Genomic DNA, 20,860 nt, shown 5'->3' on the forward strand with positions numbered 1-20,860 from the left:
GCCAAGTGGTACCAAATTTGTGCCAAATTTGATGAAATCCCCCTAAAGGTGTTCCTGAGATATCACATTCACAAGAATGGAACGAACGAACAGACAACCTGAAAATATAATGCCTCTTTCCACAGCAGTCGCTGGCATACCATACAGTGATAAATCCTAACCATGCATTGCAAAGTCCTCTTGCTACAGGCATGTCCACTGGACCAAATGCTAGTACTTATATAACAAGACACAAACACAGATTTGGACAAAATAAAAGATAACACAGATAACAACAATTTGACCTCTTTGTTTGCTACAACTAAATATATCATTACCATCTTTCTGTCTTGTCTGGTTATGCCTGTATCCTCTGTCTCTCCCTCTAACGATGCCACCTCACTGCTACTCAGTGGAGGAGCATATCGGCGTCCTGGACCGACAGTGGCACCTCTGTGTGACACCTCCTCCAGTCACCACTTGTGTGACAGCTGAATCCTCATTAGAAGACAAGTCCACCTGGCTTTCAGACACAGATAAGACTTCTAATGACATCCTGAGATGGCCCCGGTCTCCTCTCAGTGACAGAGGGGTGCAGTTCAAACCCCTGGCTGAGAGTTTTTCATTGCCATACAACCAGAGGGGTGACGGTAATGATAATGGTGTTGTGGAATGATGGGAGCTAAATGAGAACGAGGGCATCTGTATGGAGAATTATTTGTCTCAGAACGAAGCCTCTGCGAAGACATTTGCTTGTTTCGAGCCACATCGTGAGAGAGTTAACTAGCAAAATACTGACTCTGGGTTTGCAGACAACAGAGCGCTCCGCAAAATCTCCATTAAAATGGTTTCAATAAGTGACCAACAGTATACACAAACATGAGCTGCTCACTTCTCATTATTGACTGTGCAGTTTTCCATCAGTTCGGCATGATAAACTGATACAAAAGCACGCCTAATGGTTGGAGCGACCTACAAGAGAAGCACAATGGTGTTTCCACATTTTGCTCCACGCGTATTCCCATTTCTGAATCTGAATAAACTCTCAACTCCCTACTCACGACAACACTACTATGTAGCCCGCGTTTATGCAAAATACACTGACAACAAATAATAGGCTACATGCACACTTCTACTGGCACATTAGTATCATCCTAATACGGTAGAAAGGATGTGTAAGGAATAATTCCACGTCTCACCCACGACATGAATAGGTTAGGGTGCGTAATGAGGAGGTAGAAACACTAAGCAGCTTACAGAAATCAGCTCTTTGAGAGACAGGCCGCTTTACCCTGCAAAGCCTATTTACAGCTGTTAAGACAATTTCAGATGCATTGCTTTTTTCTTAACAAACGAGAGACCTAAGAGCCAGCTAATGTATGGGATGGCAACAGGTCCTTAGAGAGGTCAGAGTACTGTGTCTACTGTACTGTATCTGGACGGGCACATGTGTCTGTATGCGAGCTCTTTGTAAGGGCTGTTTGCTTCATAATTTGTGGATTCTCAACATTCCTGCATATACAAAATATGCAAATGTTAGCAGTTATCACACAGCCTAAAACTTGTTTCTCAATGAAGCCGTTGTAGCGTCAGTGGGCCGCTGTGCCTGTGTATATTATACGTAGGCATGTATTATATTGGCAGGAAGTGGAGACAGGAGAACTGCAGACTAACATCTGTCTCTCTGTGTGACAGACCAGCCCTCCGATGGCACAAAAGCTGTTCCGTCCGTCAGCAGAAGCCCAGCAGGGAGCGGGGTGCTGAGCTCACTCCAGCTACTTTCCCATACTCCCATTTATTTTCTCTACAATGTGATCGAAGTGGCAAACGGGGACACTAAGGTACTGCTGTAGTGCTATGTTTATTTCACATAGGGACGGGGCATAAATTGAGGGTTGTTTGGCGATATATTCAAAGACGGAGGGAACGACACAGTGGAGAAGAAGGAGAGGGCAATAAAACACTGAAGAGAAATGAGAACGAAAGGGGAAAAGCAAATGAGTGAAAAAACTCAAGGAGTGGGGAAGAGATAATAGAAGAGATGGTTAAAAACAAAGAAAGGAAAAGTTTGTTTGGGTGTTGAAGAAAGAGCGATGTTGTTTTGACTTGACAATACCAGTTAATACCAATGTAAATGAACTGAAACCCATTTTAGGTATTCGTTATTAACACAACACTTTGGAGACGTAAACAGCAGCAGCACGGTTAATGGTTGTACATTTGTCAAGAAGACCAGCTCAAGTATATATGAGCTTCAGTGACAATAGCCAAATATTCCACACAAATAAACAAGGAGCAGTAGTGTGAATTCAAACAACTTACTATTCGTATGTACTTATTCCTTATGCAAAAAGTACATTTGCAGTGTATAGTTGACACAGAAACAAAGATAGAAAATTGAGTATGTACTCAGAGCAAAGTGGTCAAACACAAAAAGGTGCTTAGTGGCTGAATGCCAGTAGTTGTCTCAGTATAAGAAAAAGAAAAAGCCTCCAGACTTGAAACAGCTAAATCCAAATGCATGCTTCATTCACCTGTGAGTGTTGTTGATAGACCTGCTGTCACATATACTGCATCTCAACAGACCAAGAGATCCAACATCTATTTTTACTGCATTAGTTTCACTTAACTGATGCCATTAGTGCACAAGTGCATTGTTGCGCAAAGGCGATAAAAGGTCAAATTTAATGACACGTGCAGCGTTTGGTGTTGCTTAGTGTTTGACTGTAAACTCAAAACACAGAAGCAGCATACCATGTGTAGGAAAACAGCTGCCCCCAATTCCTCCCATCTAAACCCACACATCGGCAGCAGCGCATCACGTGTTGGCGTAGGTTGACGCACTGTGCAGCAGCTGAAGATGCTACTCTAAAGACAATATTAAAGAAGAAATTGGCTGACAATCCATTGCAGCAGTGATGGTTCATCAGGTGAGTAAATCAAGTAAAAGCAACAGCACTATATATACTTCTATATAAATGTATTTCATATTATTAGTCCCCCATCAAGGAAATTTGGTGTGCAGCCAGGTGACATCCGATAGTCTCAAATCAATTAAAAGCAAAAAAGCAAAAATGTTTTAAGTGCACTCAACTATTCTCCCACCTAACTCTGAAACTACATCTGGTGCTGTTGCAGGTAACATTACTATAAATAGAGTTAATGAGCTTCTTTGTCAACATAGCGTATATATATATATATAACGTATAACTTCATAAAGTACGTATGAGATCATTTGGCTCTCATGTTTTCAGTTAACTTCTCCTCCCACAGTGACTCACAAGCTCGTCCATTTGAAATGAATCATTAAACAGACCTCTCTTGTCACTGTTGCAATCACGGACAGGCTACTGTACCATCACTCACCGATGGAACGCACCTTAAGTGTTGGCGACAATGCCACTGCAATATCCCATAAGACTGAAGCTGCATTTTCTTTTGAACTTCAACAACCAATTATTAAGTGAGATCAGTTGCCTCTATAGATGAGCAGCTGCCTTAGTGGCCTCTGTCCAGTGGACCAACAAGGACACGTGGGCTCCAGCTGGTGTACATTCACACACAAACGCGCAAAGTTCTAAGAGGGTTGTCTTATGCCTCACCACTTCAGACAAAGACAGAAGTGAAAGGGCTCTGGTTGAGCCAACTCTACTCCGCACTAACTGCTACTGTCAGCGCTTTTCACCAGAGACTCTGCCTCATTTTCTGAAGGGGGAAGATGAAAGTGGTCTTAAAAGGCGCTTGAAGTGTTGAAGTGCACGAGGCGGCTCCAGTGGGGACAGTGTGAACACGGAGGGAGGGGATATGCAGTGAGCAATGATCTGGCCATGGTCCATGTTTTAACCATGTTTGACAGTTATATATTTGTCTGTCCCTTGTGGAAGGGAAAGTGGGCCCAGTGTGTCCATGAGGTTTATATATTTGTCCAAAATATTTCTTAGTCATTTGTGAGACAGTATCGGTATCACACACAGAGAACAGAGCATTAACAGAACTAGATGACAAGGGACTTAGGCCCTATACAACACTTCCAAAAAAAAAAGCAAAAAAATGGAACACAACTGGACTGAACAGGGAGAAAAGGCAGCGGGAGTGAGAAAAATCATTGCATCCCTTTCTACAAATTCACTGCTCAATGACGCATGGAATAGTCTTAATAAAACATGCAATTTAGGGCCAGAATTATCCAGATAATGGCTCTATCATTGAGCAAGTGTTGGGACACAGTAACACAAAGAGGAACCGAAGCATGAGCAATGCTAATGTGCCACAGAGGCATATCGCCACTCGACACCCACGACACGGCTTCGACATCTCTCTTTGATTTGTGACCTGATGCACTGCACATCTTAAATCAAAGAAATTAACAACCACATGTAAAGAGGCACTCCTTATCATTTTAGCTTAGAAGAAGAAGAAGCTCTCATTGACTATAGCTCATTGCCACCCTCATTGCCAGTCACTTTACAAACTAAAGGACCTGAACTCCTAGACAGGTGCAGATATTTAGCCTGCTTGATACCTTTGAGGGATCAGCAAGCTCTCGGATTGCATCTTTGAACAGTTCACACATAGCGACACATAGCTCCGATTTGCCTATGATCTGGGGCTTTTGTCGGCGATCTCCAAAAACTGTTGATGAGTGGAAAATCAGGGCTAAAATCGTGTAGTGTGAACTCAGCATTAGTGTGCATTTTGCATAATGTTAGCTTCAGTACCCGTCTATTGCAACAGTAAAAGCCCACTTTACTTAAGTCCCTTTTTAATCAAATTAGAATGAATGAGAAGGAACATGTTATGCAATTAATTCAGCTTACTTACCCTAATTCTATGCTACGTAGTAGAATTGATATAGTCCTGTTCATTCACTGTGCTATCTGTGGCCTCACTTGAGTGACAAGATAACAAGTGACCTCAGATTCCTTGTTGTGGTAATGTTACTATAAAGATAGTTATAGATAAAAAAAACTAGAAAACAATCACCGATACCTTTATTACATTGAGTTGAAGCCAAAATGCTTCCACTCAGCTATTCAAATTCAATATCAATTGAGCACGGCTCGTTAGTTTCTTCCATTTCGTATTACTAAACAGAACACCACCTCTAAATCCTATTATATGGAGACAGTAAATTAAAACATAAGCAGATGTGAGGGAAAGAAAGTGAGAAAGTAGAGCTCAGCATCCCTACTGGCACACAGGCCAGTCAGTGTAGAGGAGAGGGGACTACGAGGGAGGACACGGGTGAGATCCAAACGTCACACATGGGTAAGGAAAGTCCTCGGAACAACTCGTAGTGATGTCCATGGTGGGAAGGAGTGTTTCTGTGACAGATGGTGCGGGCTAGGCAGCGTGTTGGGTTGGTGGAGAAGCATATGGTGCTCTCTAGATGATTTCATACGCCAGCACCATGCCCAGTCGGAGGTGTAAATGCCTCTCTGCACCCTGCCAGAGAGAGCGGAACGGTTGATATAACCAGCAACGATGTGGAGACTCACCGGGTGTGAGCTTGTGTTTTATGCTACATCTTACGTGACTTAAAGGGAAAATTCACCGCTGTGGATATGAAGATTTCTTAAAACTAGGTCACCTATGTAGAAGAAATGTGCAATTATGTTTTAAATGAGTGTCATATGACTAGAGAAAACTGTGGAAATACTGTAGATTCCCTATGTCGATCTTAGGGGGGAATTCTACAACAACCAGAATGCATTGCGTGCAGTCTTGTCCAATCAGCTATAGATGTTGTGTTTCAGAAACGCAGGGAGAGAGTATGTTTTCCAGCACAGCAGTTGGTTGGCAGAGACAAAGTATTACATCTTTTTTTCTGAGGCTTATTTTCATTTTCATTAAACATTTTTCCTCATTGAGTCTGGATATATTGTACAGGAGTGCAAGGATCATAACTCAAACAGCGCAATGGAATCAGTTATGCGGATCTGTGCAAACTTACCGAGATCTGTACACAAAGCCTGAATGCTGCCAGAGCTGCCGGTGCTCGTGGATAGTCAAAAAACCTCCAAGGCTGCCGTCTTTGTTTCAGCTTCTTTTGGGAAACAATCGTGGACGATGGGGTGAAAAACTGCGAACGAACACTGTTTCTTTTATTCATTTTGTACCGGATTGTACTGAAGCTGAATGCAGTAACAAAGTAACAGGTAACACACTTTCACCATTCTGTATTCAGAGTTGGCTGAGTCTGGTACAATATTCTGTCAGTTTTCCTCTCGTCTAAACTCTGTTGTGTCGGATTTCACAGCAAAATATTTGGCCTTGTATCATGAAACTAGTTTTCTTCCACATATGATATTTCAAAGTATTTAGTAGTATGGTATTTTTGTGTTTGCTTTTCAATGTAATGGGGTAGATGGATTGTTTATGGGGACCCACCTTCCACAGACCTTTAAGGCACCACTACAGATAATGAGAAAATGGACTTTATAGTCAGTAGAAGGTAGATCACTGGGTGGTGCAATACAAATCATCCAGTGGACCTTTGCTTAATATTACTAAAACTTAATATAATTCTAAATCGAAGAAAACAAATTGATATTAGGGATGTTCATGTATATTGTATGTATCAAATAGTTAATCAAAAAGTAATAAGTTAACTTTTTTCCTTCACTATCATATCGGTTATATGTATTATAATGTGATTACTTTGTTCACATATATTTTCACTGCGGCATAAAGGCATTGATGTAGCATAGATTGCATTTTAATGTATTGCACACATTGTGATTGACCATTCATCTCTGGTCAGTGGCTCATCTCTACACAGCTCTGTAAAAGAAAAAGAACTGCAACTGAAAAAAAGATTGAAGTGTGTTTACCTGCCATGAACACTGTTCCTCTATCTGTAGTAATGAAAGTATTGGAAAAACATACAGTACCTTCCTCTTTACACCAAAGCACAAATATACAGGATTTGTACAGCTACTGTACCCTGACCCTCTACGCCACTGGGTCCTCAGAGACTGCCCTTGGCTCTTTCTATATTCCATGTCCTTCTACGATGTAGATGAGATATGGATGGAGAAACACATGGGATGTGCCTGGAAGTCCATCCAGGAGGCGATGAATAGGACTCTTTTCTATACCATACCATTGGATTCCATGAAAGGGGATATCAAATTATCTCACCAATCATTAGCCAGCCATTATGTTGCAGATTGGGTTGAAATTTTCTCTCCCTTTCCTTTTAACACATATGGTACATAAACCAGCTTTTGATTTCCGGCTGGATGACAAAGCAAGTAATCTTTTTTTTTATGTGAAGATTGAATGCAGTTATGAAATTTCTTATCAAACATGTACTGACGATATAATACACACATTTTAATCAGAATCCATCAATGAAGCCCACCCAAACCATCCACACGCTCAGCAATTAGGGCGCTAGATCTTCTGATGGTGTCTGAAGCTGGCTGACTGACAAACGCTGAATAAAGCGCATAATAATATCGAAATCATCTACAGTGAAACATTAATGCTTAGGTCTTCCTGTGAATACAAGCATCAGCACTAGAGCAAAACCGCCACAATACACTTCAAAGCAGTGTTGTGTGGAAAGATACCGGCTCCTGTTTTACAATGAGATCTGTCTCAATTTGCAGATCACAGGCCAGAGGCATAGAGAGGGTCTGAGCTGCCACAGAGAGCAGGCAACCAAATGAGCAGATTGAAAACAATCACTAAAAAGATACACACAACAATAGTGTCCTTGGCCTTGAGCTACTATTATTCACACACCATCTGAGAAACAGTTTGAGGCTAATTGACTTCACTAAAAAGGAGGATTTCCAGATTTAAAGATTTCGAGTAACCAAAAACCTTTCCGGAAAAGATAACATACACATACATGGCATGGCTGATGAAGCGTTTTAGATGTAAGAACTGATATTTACTTCAGCCAACTACATTTCTGTGTTTTTAAGGCAAGGCAAGGCAAGGCAGTTTTATTTATATAGCACATTTCATACACAGTGGCAACTCAATGTGCTTTACATAAAATAAACATTCAACAGAAATTTTTTTAAAAAAAACATGGAATTTGAGAAATAAAAATACAACCCAATCATAGTACACACGTACGTATTCTGGACCTAAACCATTCAGTGATTTGTAGACCAGTAGCAGAACTTTAAAATCTATTCTATAGCTGACTGGGAGCCAGTGTAAAGACTTTAGAACTGGAGTAATGTGCTCTGATCTCTTTGTTCTGGTCAAAACTCGGGCTGCAGCGTTCTGAATGAGCTGCAGTTGTTTAATGCTTTTTTGTGGGAGTCCAGTCAGAAGACCATTACAGTAGTCTAGTCTACTGGAGATGAAAGCATGAATCAACTTCTCCTGGTCTGTTTGGGACATAAAACCCTTCACTCTGGATATGTTCTTAAGCTGATAGAAGGCTGTTTTGGTGATTGATTTGATATGACTGCTGAAGGTCAGATCTGAGTCTATCAGCACGCCAAGGTTTCGGACTTGGTCGCTAGTTTTTAGAGAGAGTGACTCGAGATGTTTACTGACAGTAATCCTCTTCTCTTTATTGCCAAAAACAATTACCTCAGTTTTGTCCTGATTTAATTGAAGGAAATTTTGGTTCATCCAATTTGTTACTTGCTCTAAACAGTGACACAATGACTGTATTGGACTGTAGTCATCCGGGGACAGTGCTAGGTATATCTGCGTGTCATCTGCATAACTGTGATAGTCTACATTAGAGTTCTGCAGAATTTGACCCAAAGGCAGCATATATAGACTGAACAGAAGGGGTCCAAGAACCAACCCCTGAGGAACTCCACATGTCATAGCCACTCGATCGGATTCATAACTTCCAATGGTCACAAAATAACTCCGCTCCTCCAAGTAGGACCTGAACCATTCTAGGACTGTTCCGCTGAGTCCTGCTCAAGTTTCCAACCTGTTCAACAGTATACTGTGATCCACAGTGTCAAACGCAGCACTGAGATCCAACAGGACCAGAACTGACACCTTGCCTGAGTCAGTGTTTAACCTTATGTCATTTAACACTCTAATAAGAGCCGTTTCTGTACTGTGATGAGGTCGGAAGCCTGATTGAAATTTGTCAAAAAGGCCACTGGAGTTCAAGAAATTGCTGAGTTGATTAAAAACCACTTTCTCAATGATCTTGGCTATAAAAGGAAGATTTGAGATAGGTCTGTAGTTGGTTAACATGGAAGCATCCAGCGTTCTCTTTTTTAAGAGTGGCTTAATGGCAGCTACTTTTAGGGGTTTAGGAAACGTGCCTGATTGAAGTGAGCTATTTATTATTTGTAGCAAATCTGTTTGGACAGAGTTCACAATAGTTTTAAAAAAGTCTGATGGCATTGTGTCAAGACAGCATGTTGATGGTTTTAGATGCTGAACTGTTTCCTCTATGGTTTTTTGGTCAACTGTTTTAAATTCTGACATCGCAGTTGAGTTATTCCTGGGAGGTCTTAGGGATTGCGTCTTTTTATTGTTTTGTTGATTTGTGTTGATATTTAACCTTATGGACTGGATTTTTTCACTGAAAAAGCAAGCAAATTCATTGCATTTATCTGTGGAAAGGAGTTCTGGAGCTATCTGTTTAGGGGGGTTTGTAAGCTTATCAACCATAGCAAACAGAGTGCGAGTGTTGTTGATGTTCTTATTAATAATTTCAGAAAAGTGTCGCTGTCTAGCTTTGAGTAACTCATAGTTAAAATGACAAAGACTTTGTTTGTAAAGGTCAAGGTGAATTTGAAGTTTACTTTTTCTCCACTTACGCTCTGCTTTTCTGCATTCTGTTTTCAAAGCCTTTACCATCATAGTGTTCCTCCACTGATTTCGAGTAACCAAAAACCTTTTCCGGAAAAGATAACATACACATACATGGCATGGCTGATGAAGCGTTTTACATGTAAGAACTGATATTTACTTCAGCCAACTACATTTCTGTGTTTTTAAGCATGTCAATTTAAGACAGCAATGCATGGCAGATTGAGCTGTTGGAGACATGTTGAGCAGATCCAATAGTTCCCTTTCTTTCCCTCTCCCTCACACCGTCACCAAAAAGCACAAGCATAACCAAATACCTGTACACACACACAGACACACAGACACACAGACACACACACACACACACCCACACACATACACACACACACCTGCCTCATCAAAGAGTTGGCTAATGTCGAGGTAGCTCGATATTATTCAGTAAGCCAACATATCAAACTAACTATCCTTCTAATAAGCACACATGAGATTTGACAGCCATGCATAAAAACTGTTCTGTTTATGCTGAATATTCATAACCAAGTGAAATAAATTAAAATGACTCTGAATTGTCATTCCAGCAGCGAGGCTGTGCTAAGCACAAATAAGTGAAACAGAGCAGCAGAGGTACACTGAAAGGAATGACCAGAGAGAGAAATTAAGGTAGCTTTAGAAACGGAAAACAAGACAGACACGACAAAAACAGCAAGGTAGAGAAAATATGATCACAACACAATTTGTGAAAGGTATGTCAGGGAGATAATAATGGTAAAGAAGGACAACATATTCCTCATTCATCTTATATTAGGTGTACACACAGGTGTGTACGTTGCTTCCATTCATTGCACAAGCTCACCGTGCCGTGATGATAAGAATCCGAAGCGCTGTTTTCTTCCATTGCCGCTTTTTCAATGAGTGATTGCTGGGGGAGTTAGGAGGCATGGCAGACATGAAGGGCTTTCACAGCAAGTAAGGGGAGGGAAAATGTGTTTTTGATTTAGAATTCAGACTGAAAATCCATCAAGATTTGCTCAATAGATGCATCTGTCAAGCGGGTGGCGACATACAAAGTGGACTGTATAATCACATTCTCTTTGGCTGTAGCAGTGTACAGGTATGTGTATATGTGTGTGTATATTTGTGCGCGTGGCCTGACATATCTGCTTAGAAGGCAACATGAAATCTATATTCATTATTGCAGCTGCTATGATATCTCAAAACTGCTAGATAGCAACCAGGGCTTTGTGAAAAACCTGCATACATATACTGTTGATATATATAAATATTTATCTGGGTATCTGTGTTTATCTGTGAGTGTGCTCATATCATTGCTTAAGGAAAGGCAGGACAGTCTTACATTGGTGCTGAATATCATCAATAACTACTTATAATATTTTTTTTAAGTTCAGAAGGGGATCTACCAAAGAAGAAGTCCTCTTCCAATTGGCATATTTTTTTTAAGTTGTTTTAAAAATTGGGTTATTTGAATAGTGTTACCAAGCACTAGTAATGCCTGAAGTGTCACAAAAATCTCAGGTGATGTACTAAGACTCAGGATTAAGCCTGAAGAATGTCTTGCTCTATTACCCAACCAGAATTCCCCTCTTGTACACCGCACGGCAGGCATGCACCTGAGTCATAAGATGAGCCACACTGAATACAATTTAGAGTTAAAGAAAGTTTCTCTGCACTCCCCTTATTTAAAGGCATGTACCCACAAGCATGATTTGTGACATCACAACTAGTTTGGAGCCAATCATGGCCAAGAATGCTACTTATACAAATGTGGTGTGGAAAGTTGAGGCCTCCAGTGCACACACACTGAGGATGGACTTTTCAGTGAAATAGGAGACTCAGACATTCATCATCCTGATATCCTGCAGTTCAACTTTTGAAATGAACAATATATGTACATTTATAAATATTGGATTCTGGCAAGGAGGAGATGCCATTTTTTTAAAGGATTTCTAACTAGGAACTGTTTTAAGCACAAAAAAAAACATGTAAGACATAAATTAATACTCAATAACTCTTAATTAGCAGAGTATTTTTATGTTTTGAAGTCTAGATGAAAGTGCATTTTGACAGCATTTAACTTCCGTGTCGTGACATATTTTCAAGTGAAACAGGATAGACAGGCAGGCAGGCAATTTGAGCGTTAAAAAGTGGGCATGTCATAATGAATCTCAGCTTTGTACTGCTAAAAGTTGAAGACTGATTGATGGGTGGGTGTCATGGTATTCTTGGTTGAAAAGCGTTGGTTCAAGCCAACATAAGTATGTCACATTTTGTTTTACAGGAAGAAAACATGATTTGATTTTGATATAAGAATAGAAAGAAATTGATTTGGGGGATGTTTTGGGACAAATTGTTAAATAGGTGCACAATATTGCTAGGGAATGAAACCATTAGCAGGAATGTGTATCAAAACAACGCACAAACCCACATGTAAAAACACTGATAGTAAATGCTACCACTCACTGAAAACTTAAATCATTGGTAGTTTCATGAGGCACTGACAGATCCTTGGTCATATAACTTTTTAATGGGCTGAATGTTAGGTTACTACCACAAGTATTTGTGGCTGATTTTATTCATACCTCTTTTTGGACACATTTTAGGAAGCTCAGAAAAAGAAGTGCTGCTGAAACTCTACTGCAGCGTGCCATAGTAGCATCTCATTACAACACATCAATTACTGAGTCTGCCAGACACACATTTACTTATACTTTTCCCCCCATTTACTCCTGCTTAGCACATTTTTGGCAGCATAAATGAATATGGTTATGTCTTTACACCCATAAGAAGATAAATCTGAATGCCTAAAAATTTGATGAGAGGAATTTTTAACCTCTTATAAACTTTTTTTTTTGGAAATCATGACATCTACATATTACTATGCAACTTCAACGTCCAAAAGTTTATTTTTCAAACCTACGGTCCTGCTTGTGCTGTCAAAATGCAAAACTCATATGCGACTAATGGATCTGGGTCATTAATTTCTGACAGACAGCAGGAGGTACTATGCCATTCCCTCCGTGTCCCAGTGGAGCACATATTCCAAAAAGTTTTCACTTTTTTGATCACTCCCTGCATGGCTCTCCCAGTATGGGGCCATAGAAATCAAACCCTACTTTCCATGAGCCATTAGCTGGTTGTGAGTCACCCATCTGCCACAACGTTAATTCTCCCCTAAGAATTGTCATTCAAGTTGAAAGGGAATCAATGGTCCATGTCGGATTTTTTCTTTTTTTAGTTTATGTTTTGATAGTGGAGGAGAAAGATTTTAAGCTATTTGCCCTCAGCAGTAATAGAACAAATCAATCTGTGTCCACTTTATAGGAGAGTTGGACCACTCCATAGTACATGAGGAGGGAGAGGAGTTTCTATACAGCACAGGTGCAATTGAACTGTCAACTTAACCACTTCATGGTTAAGTGAGTGTAACGGAGAGGAGAATACTGGTTGGTGTGCATGTGTGCATGAATGCCTGTAGGTTTGCATGCTCATATGCAGGTAAGCTTACCCTATGCATGTCATTCTCCTATGTCTATGCTCCCACGCTCGAGTGGTTCATTCTATTGTGTACGTAGGGAACCAAGGGCTCATAGCAGGATATCAGCGCCACACAGAAATCAATCTGAGTACCCCCCAGCTCGGATACCCCAACCACCTGCATCCCCCCCGTGTGCAGAGCTATGCCCTGTGTCCTCTACAGTGGAAAGCCATGAAACGGAGCTCCGGTGGGAGTTTGAGCTTGGCTGCCTCCGTTTGCATTTCAGCTCAACAGATCTTAACTAAAGAGGTTACTGATCTCCCCTTTTCTCTCTCAGTATCTATCGCATTCATGTTTGACCTAACGTGACACCGAGAGTGAGCTGAACACACTAATGTAAAAGCATGAAAAGAGACAGTGCGTATTTGAAGAATTGAAGCGTCGGTAAATGCTGGCTTATGTGCTTTAATAGAGAGCCAACAATAGTCACATGTGGCAAAAAGCGTGAGAAATACACACACACACACACACACACACACACACACACGTGTACAAGGACACTGACCAAGTCTCCCTGCATAAATGGAGATGAGGAGATAAAGCAATCTTAAGTATGCTGTGGGAATAAAAGGGGGTTGATTTACTGAGCCAACTAATTTACTGTCAAAGCTGCAGAAATTTGCGTTGGCGAATGTTTTCTATTTAGCCGAGAATTTGCTTCCACTCATAATACAAGTGATCACGGACGCAGTTGAGTTAATTTGAATTCAGTGCTGTTAATTAAGACCTGATGTTGGGCTATTTAACACGTGCCCTGTCCATTTCTTGAAAGCAATGCAGCACAAAATAAAGTGTAAGCTCCCTGCTACTGAGCATGAAATATGGTTGAAGAATCCACTAAAATTATTTCACAACTGCAGTCAAAAAATTACTTTTACCGCAGTGGATGATCTGCAATAAGAAATCACTTTTAGCCATCATTTGTGTAAAGTATCTTTTCCTTTTTCACACATTTAGCAGTTTAACATAAAAAATTCCCAATAAAGCAAAAATGCAATTTGTAGTATTTGCCAATTTTCCAGCATTAAGAAGGCAAATCTCCAACTGAGCCCCATACTTACGTCACAACTGTGGACAAATTCTCTCGGACTTGTTCGCATCTAAACTTAGCATTGTTACCATCTGAGTTTTATTAAGGTCTCCATTTCCTTCTAACTCCTTTATTCTGAGTTTTCAGGCTCTCCATTTCTGCCTTTACCAAGCTATACACTGTAAGTACTATCGTGAAAATATATTTCCTCTTCCTCCTATTCACTTTATCTTTGTCTGCATTGTAACCTGGGCCCCTGAAAGCAGCGCTCCAGGCACTGAAACCCAAAGGCAGTGAGAGTGGCACCTCGCTGGCTGACAACCAGTACGGATACACTATCAGAAAGCCGTTGCTGTAGTTGGGAGAGCGACGCTGAATAAAATATAAAGCTGAGGGAGGAAATGTACAGTGTATACGTTGGGCAGTTTGGTGTGTGGGAAGAAAGTAGAACAGGGAAGGAAGAGGATGAGAAAGAGAAATCTATATGTGGGTGCTTACAAATGTATGTTAAACCATCTTTGTTCATGCGAATATAATGTATCTGTGAAGATTTATGCTACAAGAATAAAATCAAAGTTTCAATCATTTCCTTGTGTGGCTTTGTGTGAGTGTGTGGGGGCAATATTCCAAAATGTAACCAAGGATTAAAAATAAATAAAAACAAAAAAAAGAAGAGAAACCAAAACGACAACAAAAAAAGATGCAAAGTGTGAGAAATTGGACATGAGAGGTTGTGAAACAAATTAGCGCGGTTGAGTGCTGTGATGAAAAACCGAGCAGGCACAACCACTAAGCTCAGACAACACAGGCTTCCACACACACACGCAAACAACATAAAGACACGATTAAACTTGATAAAACTTCAACCCTGATTAACCACAGCCATTTACACGTCCTATAGCAGGGCCAAACAGCCATGTAGCACAAATAACACTGTTGAGGTTGCAGTGCAACAGCAGTACAATTACACAATAATTACAACTAAATCACTACTTACAAAACCCTCAAATTCACTCATTATCAACACTAAAGAAATAAAGAATTAGCTTACATGTAAATCTATACAACATGAAGATACTTGTTGTGGTCACGGGCTTAAGTGAACAACTGATTTCCTGTGTATTTCAACTGATTTGCTGTGTTGCTCCAGGAAAGGGCCGCTTTTGTTATGTTAACTGCATTTTATGTCATCAAAAGACCTTGATTACCAATCATTTCATTTCAAAGTAGTTTTAAAAGAGTCATGCTACTCGGTTGCACTCATACTCATCAGTTGTTTTGTAACACAGCGTATCTCAATCTCAAAGCGTATCATTATGTTTAGGCTTACTGCTGAGAATCAAACTTCAGTACTTTTTTATAGTAATTACCAAGAAGTGTCCACAGCATCAAGTAGTGACAACTTTTAAGAAAACAAAACATTGAAAGTTTCTTTAGAACTTATTTGACATGTTTTCTTTCATCAGATATGTCCAGTTTGAAATGATACTCTTGCCATTTTAACACTTTAATATTTCATCAAAGTTTGGCTGTATCACACACCAAAAGTAAATGCTTCTCTTCATTCAGATATCTTATTGACAGCAGTATTAGGGTTGCAAAATTCTACGAATTTCCAACGTTGGAAACTTTCCATGGGAATTAATGGGAATATATGGGAATTAACATAAAAAAATAAACTGGATATTTACCAGTTATTTGTTAGCCTATAACAGGAAACTTAAATATAGTTAGAAAAAAAATATCTTCTGGCATTATATTGTTTAAAAGCATCATATTTAATGCAAATACAGCTGAATATCTACCCTATTCTTTAATCACATGCACGTAGCACATAAACTTACTGCAGGGCTACACCCCCTACATGCACTGTGCACACATGATTTTTAGAACCCTGGACTATTGAAGCCTCTTTTTTTCTTTTTTTTTTTTTTAAATTGTATTAGTTTGCATGCATATCTGCTTATGACAAAACGCAATGTTTATATTTATGTTTGTATACAGTTGATAGAGTTTGATAAGAGTAGTTTGTATAAATTCCCCCAAATTTCCAGTTAATTCCCATATATTCCCATGGAAAGTTTCCAACTTAGAATATTTCCAAAATTCCCCTGCTTTACTTCCCATGGAACGTTTTTGGAAATGTTCTACCCCTTTGCAACCCTAAACATTATTGAACAATTCCAAGCAATGCCCCACCCTAATAAGGAAGGTTGCTCCTTTCCCTGTGGTGGAGTGCACATAGGTTAACTGTGTGTGTGTGTGTGTGTGTGAGTGTGTGTGTGTGTGTGTGTGTGTGTGTGTGTGTGTGTGTGTGTGTGTGTGTGTGTGTGTGTGTGTGTGTGTGTGTGTGCTCTACTCACTGAGTCTCTTTGCAGCCTCCAGGGCCTCAGAGGCCGTGTCAGCCACATAGAAGCGTTGGACGGCCACGCCGCTCTCTTGCATCAGCTTTTTGCTCTGGTACTCTTGCAGATTGAGCCATCTCCTTGGACTCAACCAGTTGGACTAGTGGAGAAAGAGAAAAGGAGGGAAGCAGAATGAATATAAGTGTAACTTGTTAGTCACCATGCTAAATTATAACATTTTCTCCTCTTTAGCCCGACGTCTCTCACAGCGCTGTGCTCTCTCTGCTGTGCTGTTTTACATTAAACGACTCCCAAAAAAACATGTCTAAAACCTGCCTCCAAGTGCACAGCCTACATCCTTTCTCCTCTTCCCTCTTCCTCTCCTCCATCCTACCATCGTTCTCTCTCCTCTTCCTGTAATGAGGCAGGCAGCCAGGGCTAAGCTGCAGGACTGCTCTGGAGCCATTTGCTCCATCAGCAGACACAAGGCCTGTCAGCTCCAGCTGTTGTTATTAAAAAGAAATTGGCTTTTTAATGTGAAGGAGAGACAGAGGCTGGGTTAGAGTCAGATTCCCTCAGCACCAGCACACACGCCACTATGTACATGGTTGTGTGTGTGAGTGTGAGTGTGTATGCATGCAAATGTTTTCACAGGAGAGATGTTCAGGTAGTCATTAAGGAGAGAAAGGCCATTAAAGTGAAGGGAAAACAAGGATTGCAAGGTAAATTATCTTTCACTGTGAATTTTCTAAGCCAGTGAAGATTAAACTATACATTATAACATCAGGATTGCACTGCATTATGTTGTTGACAAAGTTAGCAACTGACATAAGCTGTTATCCACTATCGTATGTTAGGAGCACACCAGACATAAAGGTATAAGCTGTTTTCTTGTCTGATGTATAGACAGTTGTTAGACAAGGGAATATACCATAGATGTAATAATCATTACAGTAGACTACTAGAATATTGTTAGTATTACATTTCAATACCACTTAAATATAGAAAAATCAAATGCTCCGTCACACCAGCTGTGCTTAAGTCTGCATGGTCAATACTCTGCGGGGTCGGGGTTTTAATAGAAGTATCCAGCTGCACAAGTCTGAGTCCCCGTTTGTCAGTTGGGGAAAAAATACATTTGTGTGGGGACAAACACACATCCCTAAAATAAGGAAATAGCATCAAGCTGTGCACAACACCTTGAAATTGAATCTGGGCCTTTCTACACTGAACGACAAAAATTATGGCAGTTGAGAAAACTGGAATTATTTTTTGCCAAAAGAGCCAGACACAAGACGGACAATGTTACAACTTGAAAATTGGGATAGTGGTACTAGTAGTGAATGAACACAAATATTTGGCATTAGAGTGAAGAAAAAAAGGTCATGTGGAAACTGTAAAAACAGTAGCGTGACAACATAATCTTAACTGGGTGGGTTTTTTTGGGAACAAACGCATGAATTTTATAGTAACAAATGAATTCATAATATCAAAAGCTGTATTCAAAGCGATGCAGATAATGGTTTAATAACTCACAGCAGTCATTTTTACACTTGCCTTAAGTGACATAATGACTAGCAGCAGCATGTCCTAGCTGCATTAAATAGCATGTCTCTTCCAGTACTTAACAGTAATAATTAAAGCCAACATTTGAAGGTTTAGAGAGCAGGGGAATAAAATGACTGCAATAAACCTGCTGCACTCACTCTTTCAGCTCATCATTAACAATTACTCTGTTACCCGATACCTATGTATAGTGCAGAAGTGTAGGGTATACATCAGGAATCAACAGGTTTCATTGCAGGTGAATTGACTGCTAACACATTCAACCAGAGGGGGAGGCAATCAATATCACAACCTGCAGACACCCTGAACCTTTGTTGTACACAACTCTCTATTCCTGGAAATACCTTTGTTGTTTTCTTTGAAACTTAAAAATATTCACCTGTAATTGAAGGGTCTTTCTCTAATATGAGATCCAATGATTAAGATGTGTCATTCTTATTATGTGTCTTTGATTTTATGTTGTATTTAGAAGGTAAAGTGATGTGTGCACATGAAAAATAGGCTTGCTGATCACATTCTGAAACCAACGCATAGATGATCAATAATAAAGAAGAATCAAACAAGTGTCTCCACTCTTCATAAGTTAATCATAACCATGATGTTTTTGTGCTCGTGTGTGGAGACTTGGAGAACGAGCGTAATGGTTCACTGTCACTCAACCATATAAAAAAAAAAGGATGGAGGAAGTGAGACGCAACCATCAACTTACCGTAGTGGTTATTAGTGATTAAAGGCTAATGAGCTTGACATGGCCGCTCTAATAGGGAACGGCCGAGCCAAACCGTTTTTTTTAATCAAGTGCCGAGCGCAGTCATCAACGGACCTCGACTAAAAACAAAACCCGCATGACTGGTAATCCACAATTCATGCCAAAACCCGACCCTCTGTGTGCCACAGCACATTGTATTAGCATGCTTCCTCCATTCCGACTCTCGTGAGAGTCTGTCAGGAGACTTCATTAGGGCCAGAATGGGTTGTTTTCCAGAAGAACAGAACATGTTGATCCATATTGGCCTCCTCTCTCGCATAACTGAATACAGTAATGAGGGGCATCCAAGGGTCACCTCTGCAGTCTCATCTAAAATAATACGACATACCATTCAAAATGTTTGGGTTATTGCAGTATATATATTTGTGTACAATGGGTGATATGATTTTAGGTCTGTCTCCATAGCGCTCTATAACAGCCGATATTGATGATGTAATTCCTGCAGGAATCTAAAAGGGTTTCAATGGCAGGGCAGAATATAAACTGAGGGCTGAATGAATAGCAATATGAATAAATCTGAAAAGACTAAATTGGAAAAAATTACAACAGAGCTTAGGAAAAAAACTCACATGGATTTGGATAACATGGAGCTGTCCTTATCTGTTGGGCTGTTTAGCAAAACTTGGCAATGTGCTACTTTGTGTGTTTTGGGTACACGACTTTAAGGATTCACTCCTTTTCTGCCTGTCGCCAATTCCTACATATCCACTTTAGCGGAACATATCCCACAGCCCTAACAAGCCGAGCTGCACAACAAGTTTTTTCTCTCTTTTGTGGACTCATTTGACTGCTGTCAGGTACCTGCAGGGCGGGCCTCGGTCCTCCTCTCTCTCTTTTAAAACATTCACTTCCCTTGCCATTCAAACATGTTTGCCTTGGGAGGATCAGCTTGGATGCATCTCTCTCCATCTGTCAGTGTATCCTCCTGGTCTGTATTTGACTGGAGAAAAATGGCAAGATGAAAGCCTGTCGTGGGACCTGTTTACACGTCTTGTCAACAAGATGTATCAGAGGAACACACGGGGGCATATTAACTGACAGGTCAAAATAGGCCTGTCATCATAATTATGTTGTCAACTTATCCTGCAATATATATGTTTAATATCATATTAAAGTACGATTTGTGTTAACACAGCCCAATTTGGTTGTGTGGTTTTATTTGACTTATGTTTCATTCATTTAGTTTAAGTTCATTTTTTTCACATTCCAATTCAAATGTCTAAATATTGTTATGAATTAAAAGCTCATGGCTCTTTGAAAGGGTTTACTTGCCAGAGTTTTCCATATGCAGCTGACTACTCATTTAAGTCCAGCTGGCTACTTTATGAAATTCATTTTTGATTAACAAGCCGCAATTCACTATGCATGTACATTTACAACGGCTAGCCTCTGCTTTAAAACAATGTGAGCATGGATATAGAGAAGTGTGCATATCTCTATATAACAGTCAAGCCCACATATGCTCTGTATGAATGTATGTGTGTGTGTGTGCGTGCGTGCGTGCTCAGCTAAAAAGGTTGTGTTCTGCCCGGTACAGAGCGCAGAGTCGTGTTCAATGTTTGACCAAATATAAGTTAAATAATTGATGACAAACCACATTAAGAACTGCACTGACTGCACAGATAGGGGACATCCTCATTAGATGGACTACTTTGGAAAACACAGCTGACAACTAGATGATTGCCCATTAAGTATTAAAAGGTCCACTGACAGCGCTGTATTTTCTATATACACCGCACAGGTGTTTATGGGCTTAATGAATGAACAAATGAATGAATTGTCTTCATTTACACTGCACTTTTCACAGCAGCCTCAGCCTTAGAGTGAAGATGAAAATGAAGGTGACTAGAATTGATGTT

General features: G+C 40.1%; 1 protein-coding gene across 1 annotated transcript in view; it reads right to left on the reverse strand.

Moving 5' to 3' along the window:
- suclg2 (succinate-CoA ligase GDP-forming subunit beta) overlaps window positions 1-20,860 on the reverse strand; it is a 97,671-nt gene that overhangs the window by 60,105 nt on the left and 16,706 nt on the right. The window contains exon 2 of the mRNA XM_062444291.1: window positions 16,685-16,826. Within this exon, the coding sequence (XP_062300275.1) occupies window positions 16,685-16,826 (142 nt within the window). The remainder of the gene's footprint in view (window positions 1-16,684; window positions 16,827-20,860) is intronic.

This window comes from Scomber scombrus, chromosome 3 (genome assembly GCF_963691925.1).
Source record: "Scomber scombrus chromosome 3, fScoSco1.1, whole genome shotgun sequence".
NCBI lineage: Eukaryota > Metazoa > Chordata > Actinopteri > Scombriformes > Scombridae > Scomber > Scomber scombrus.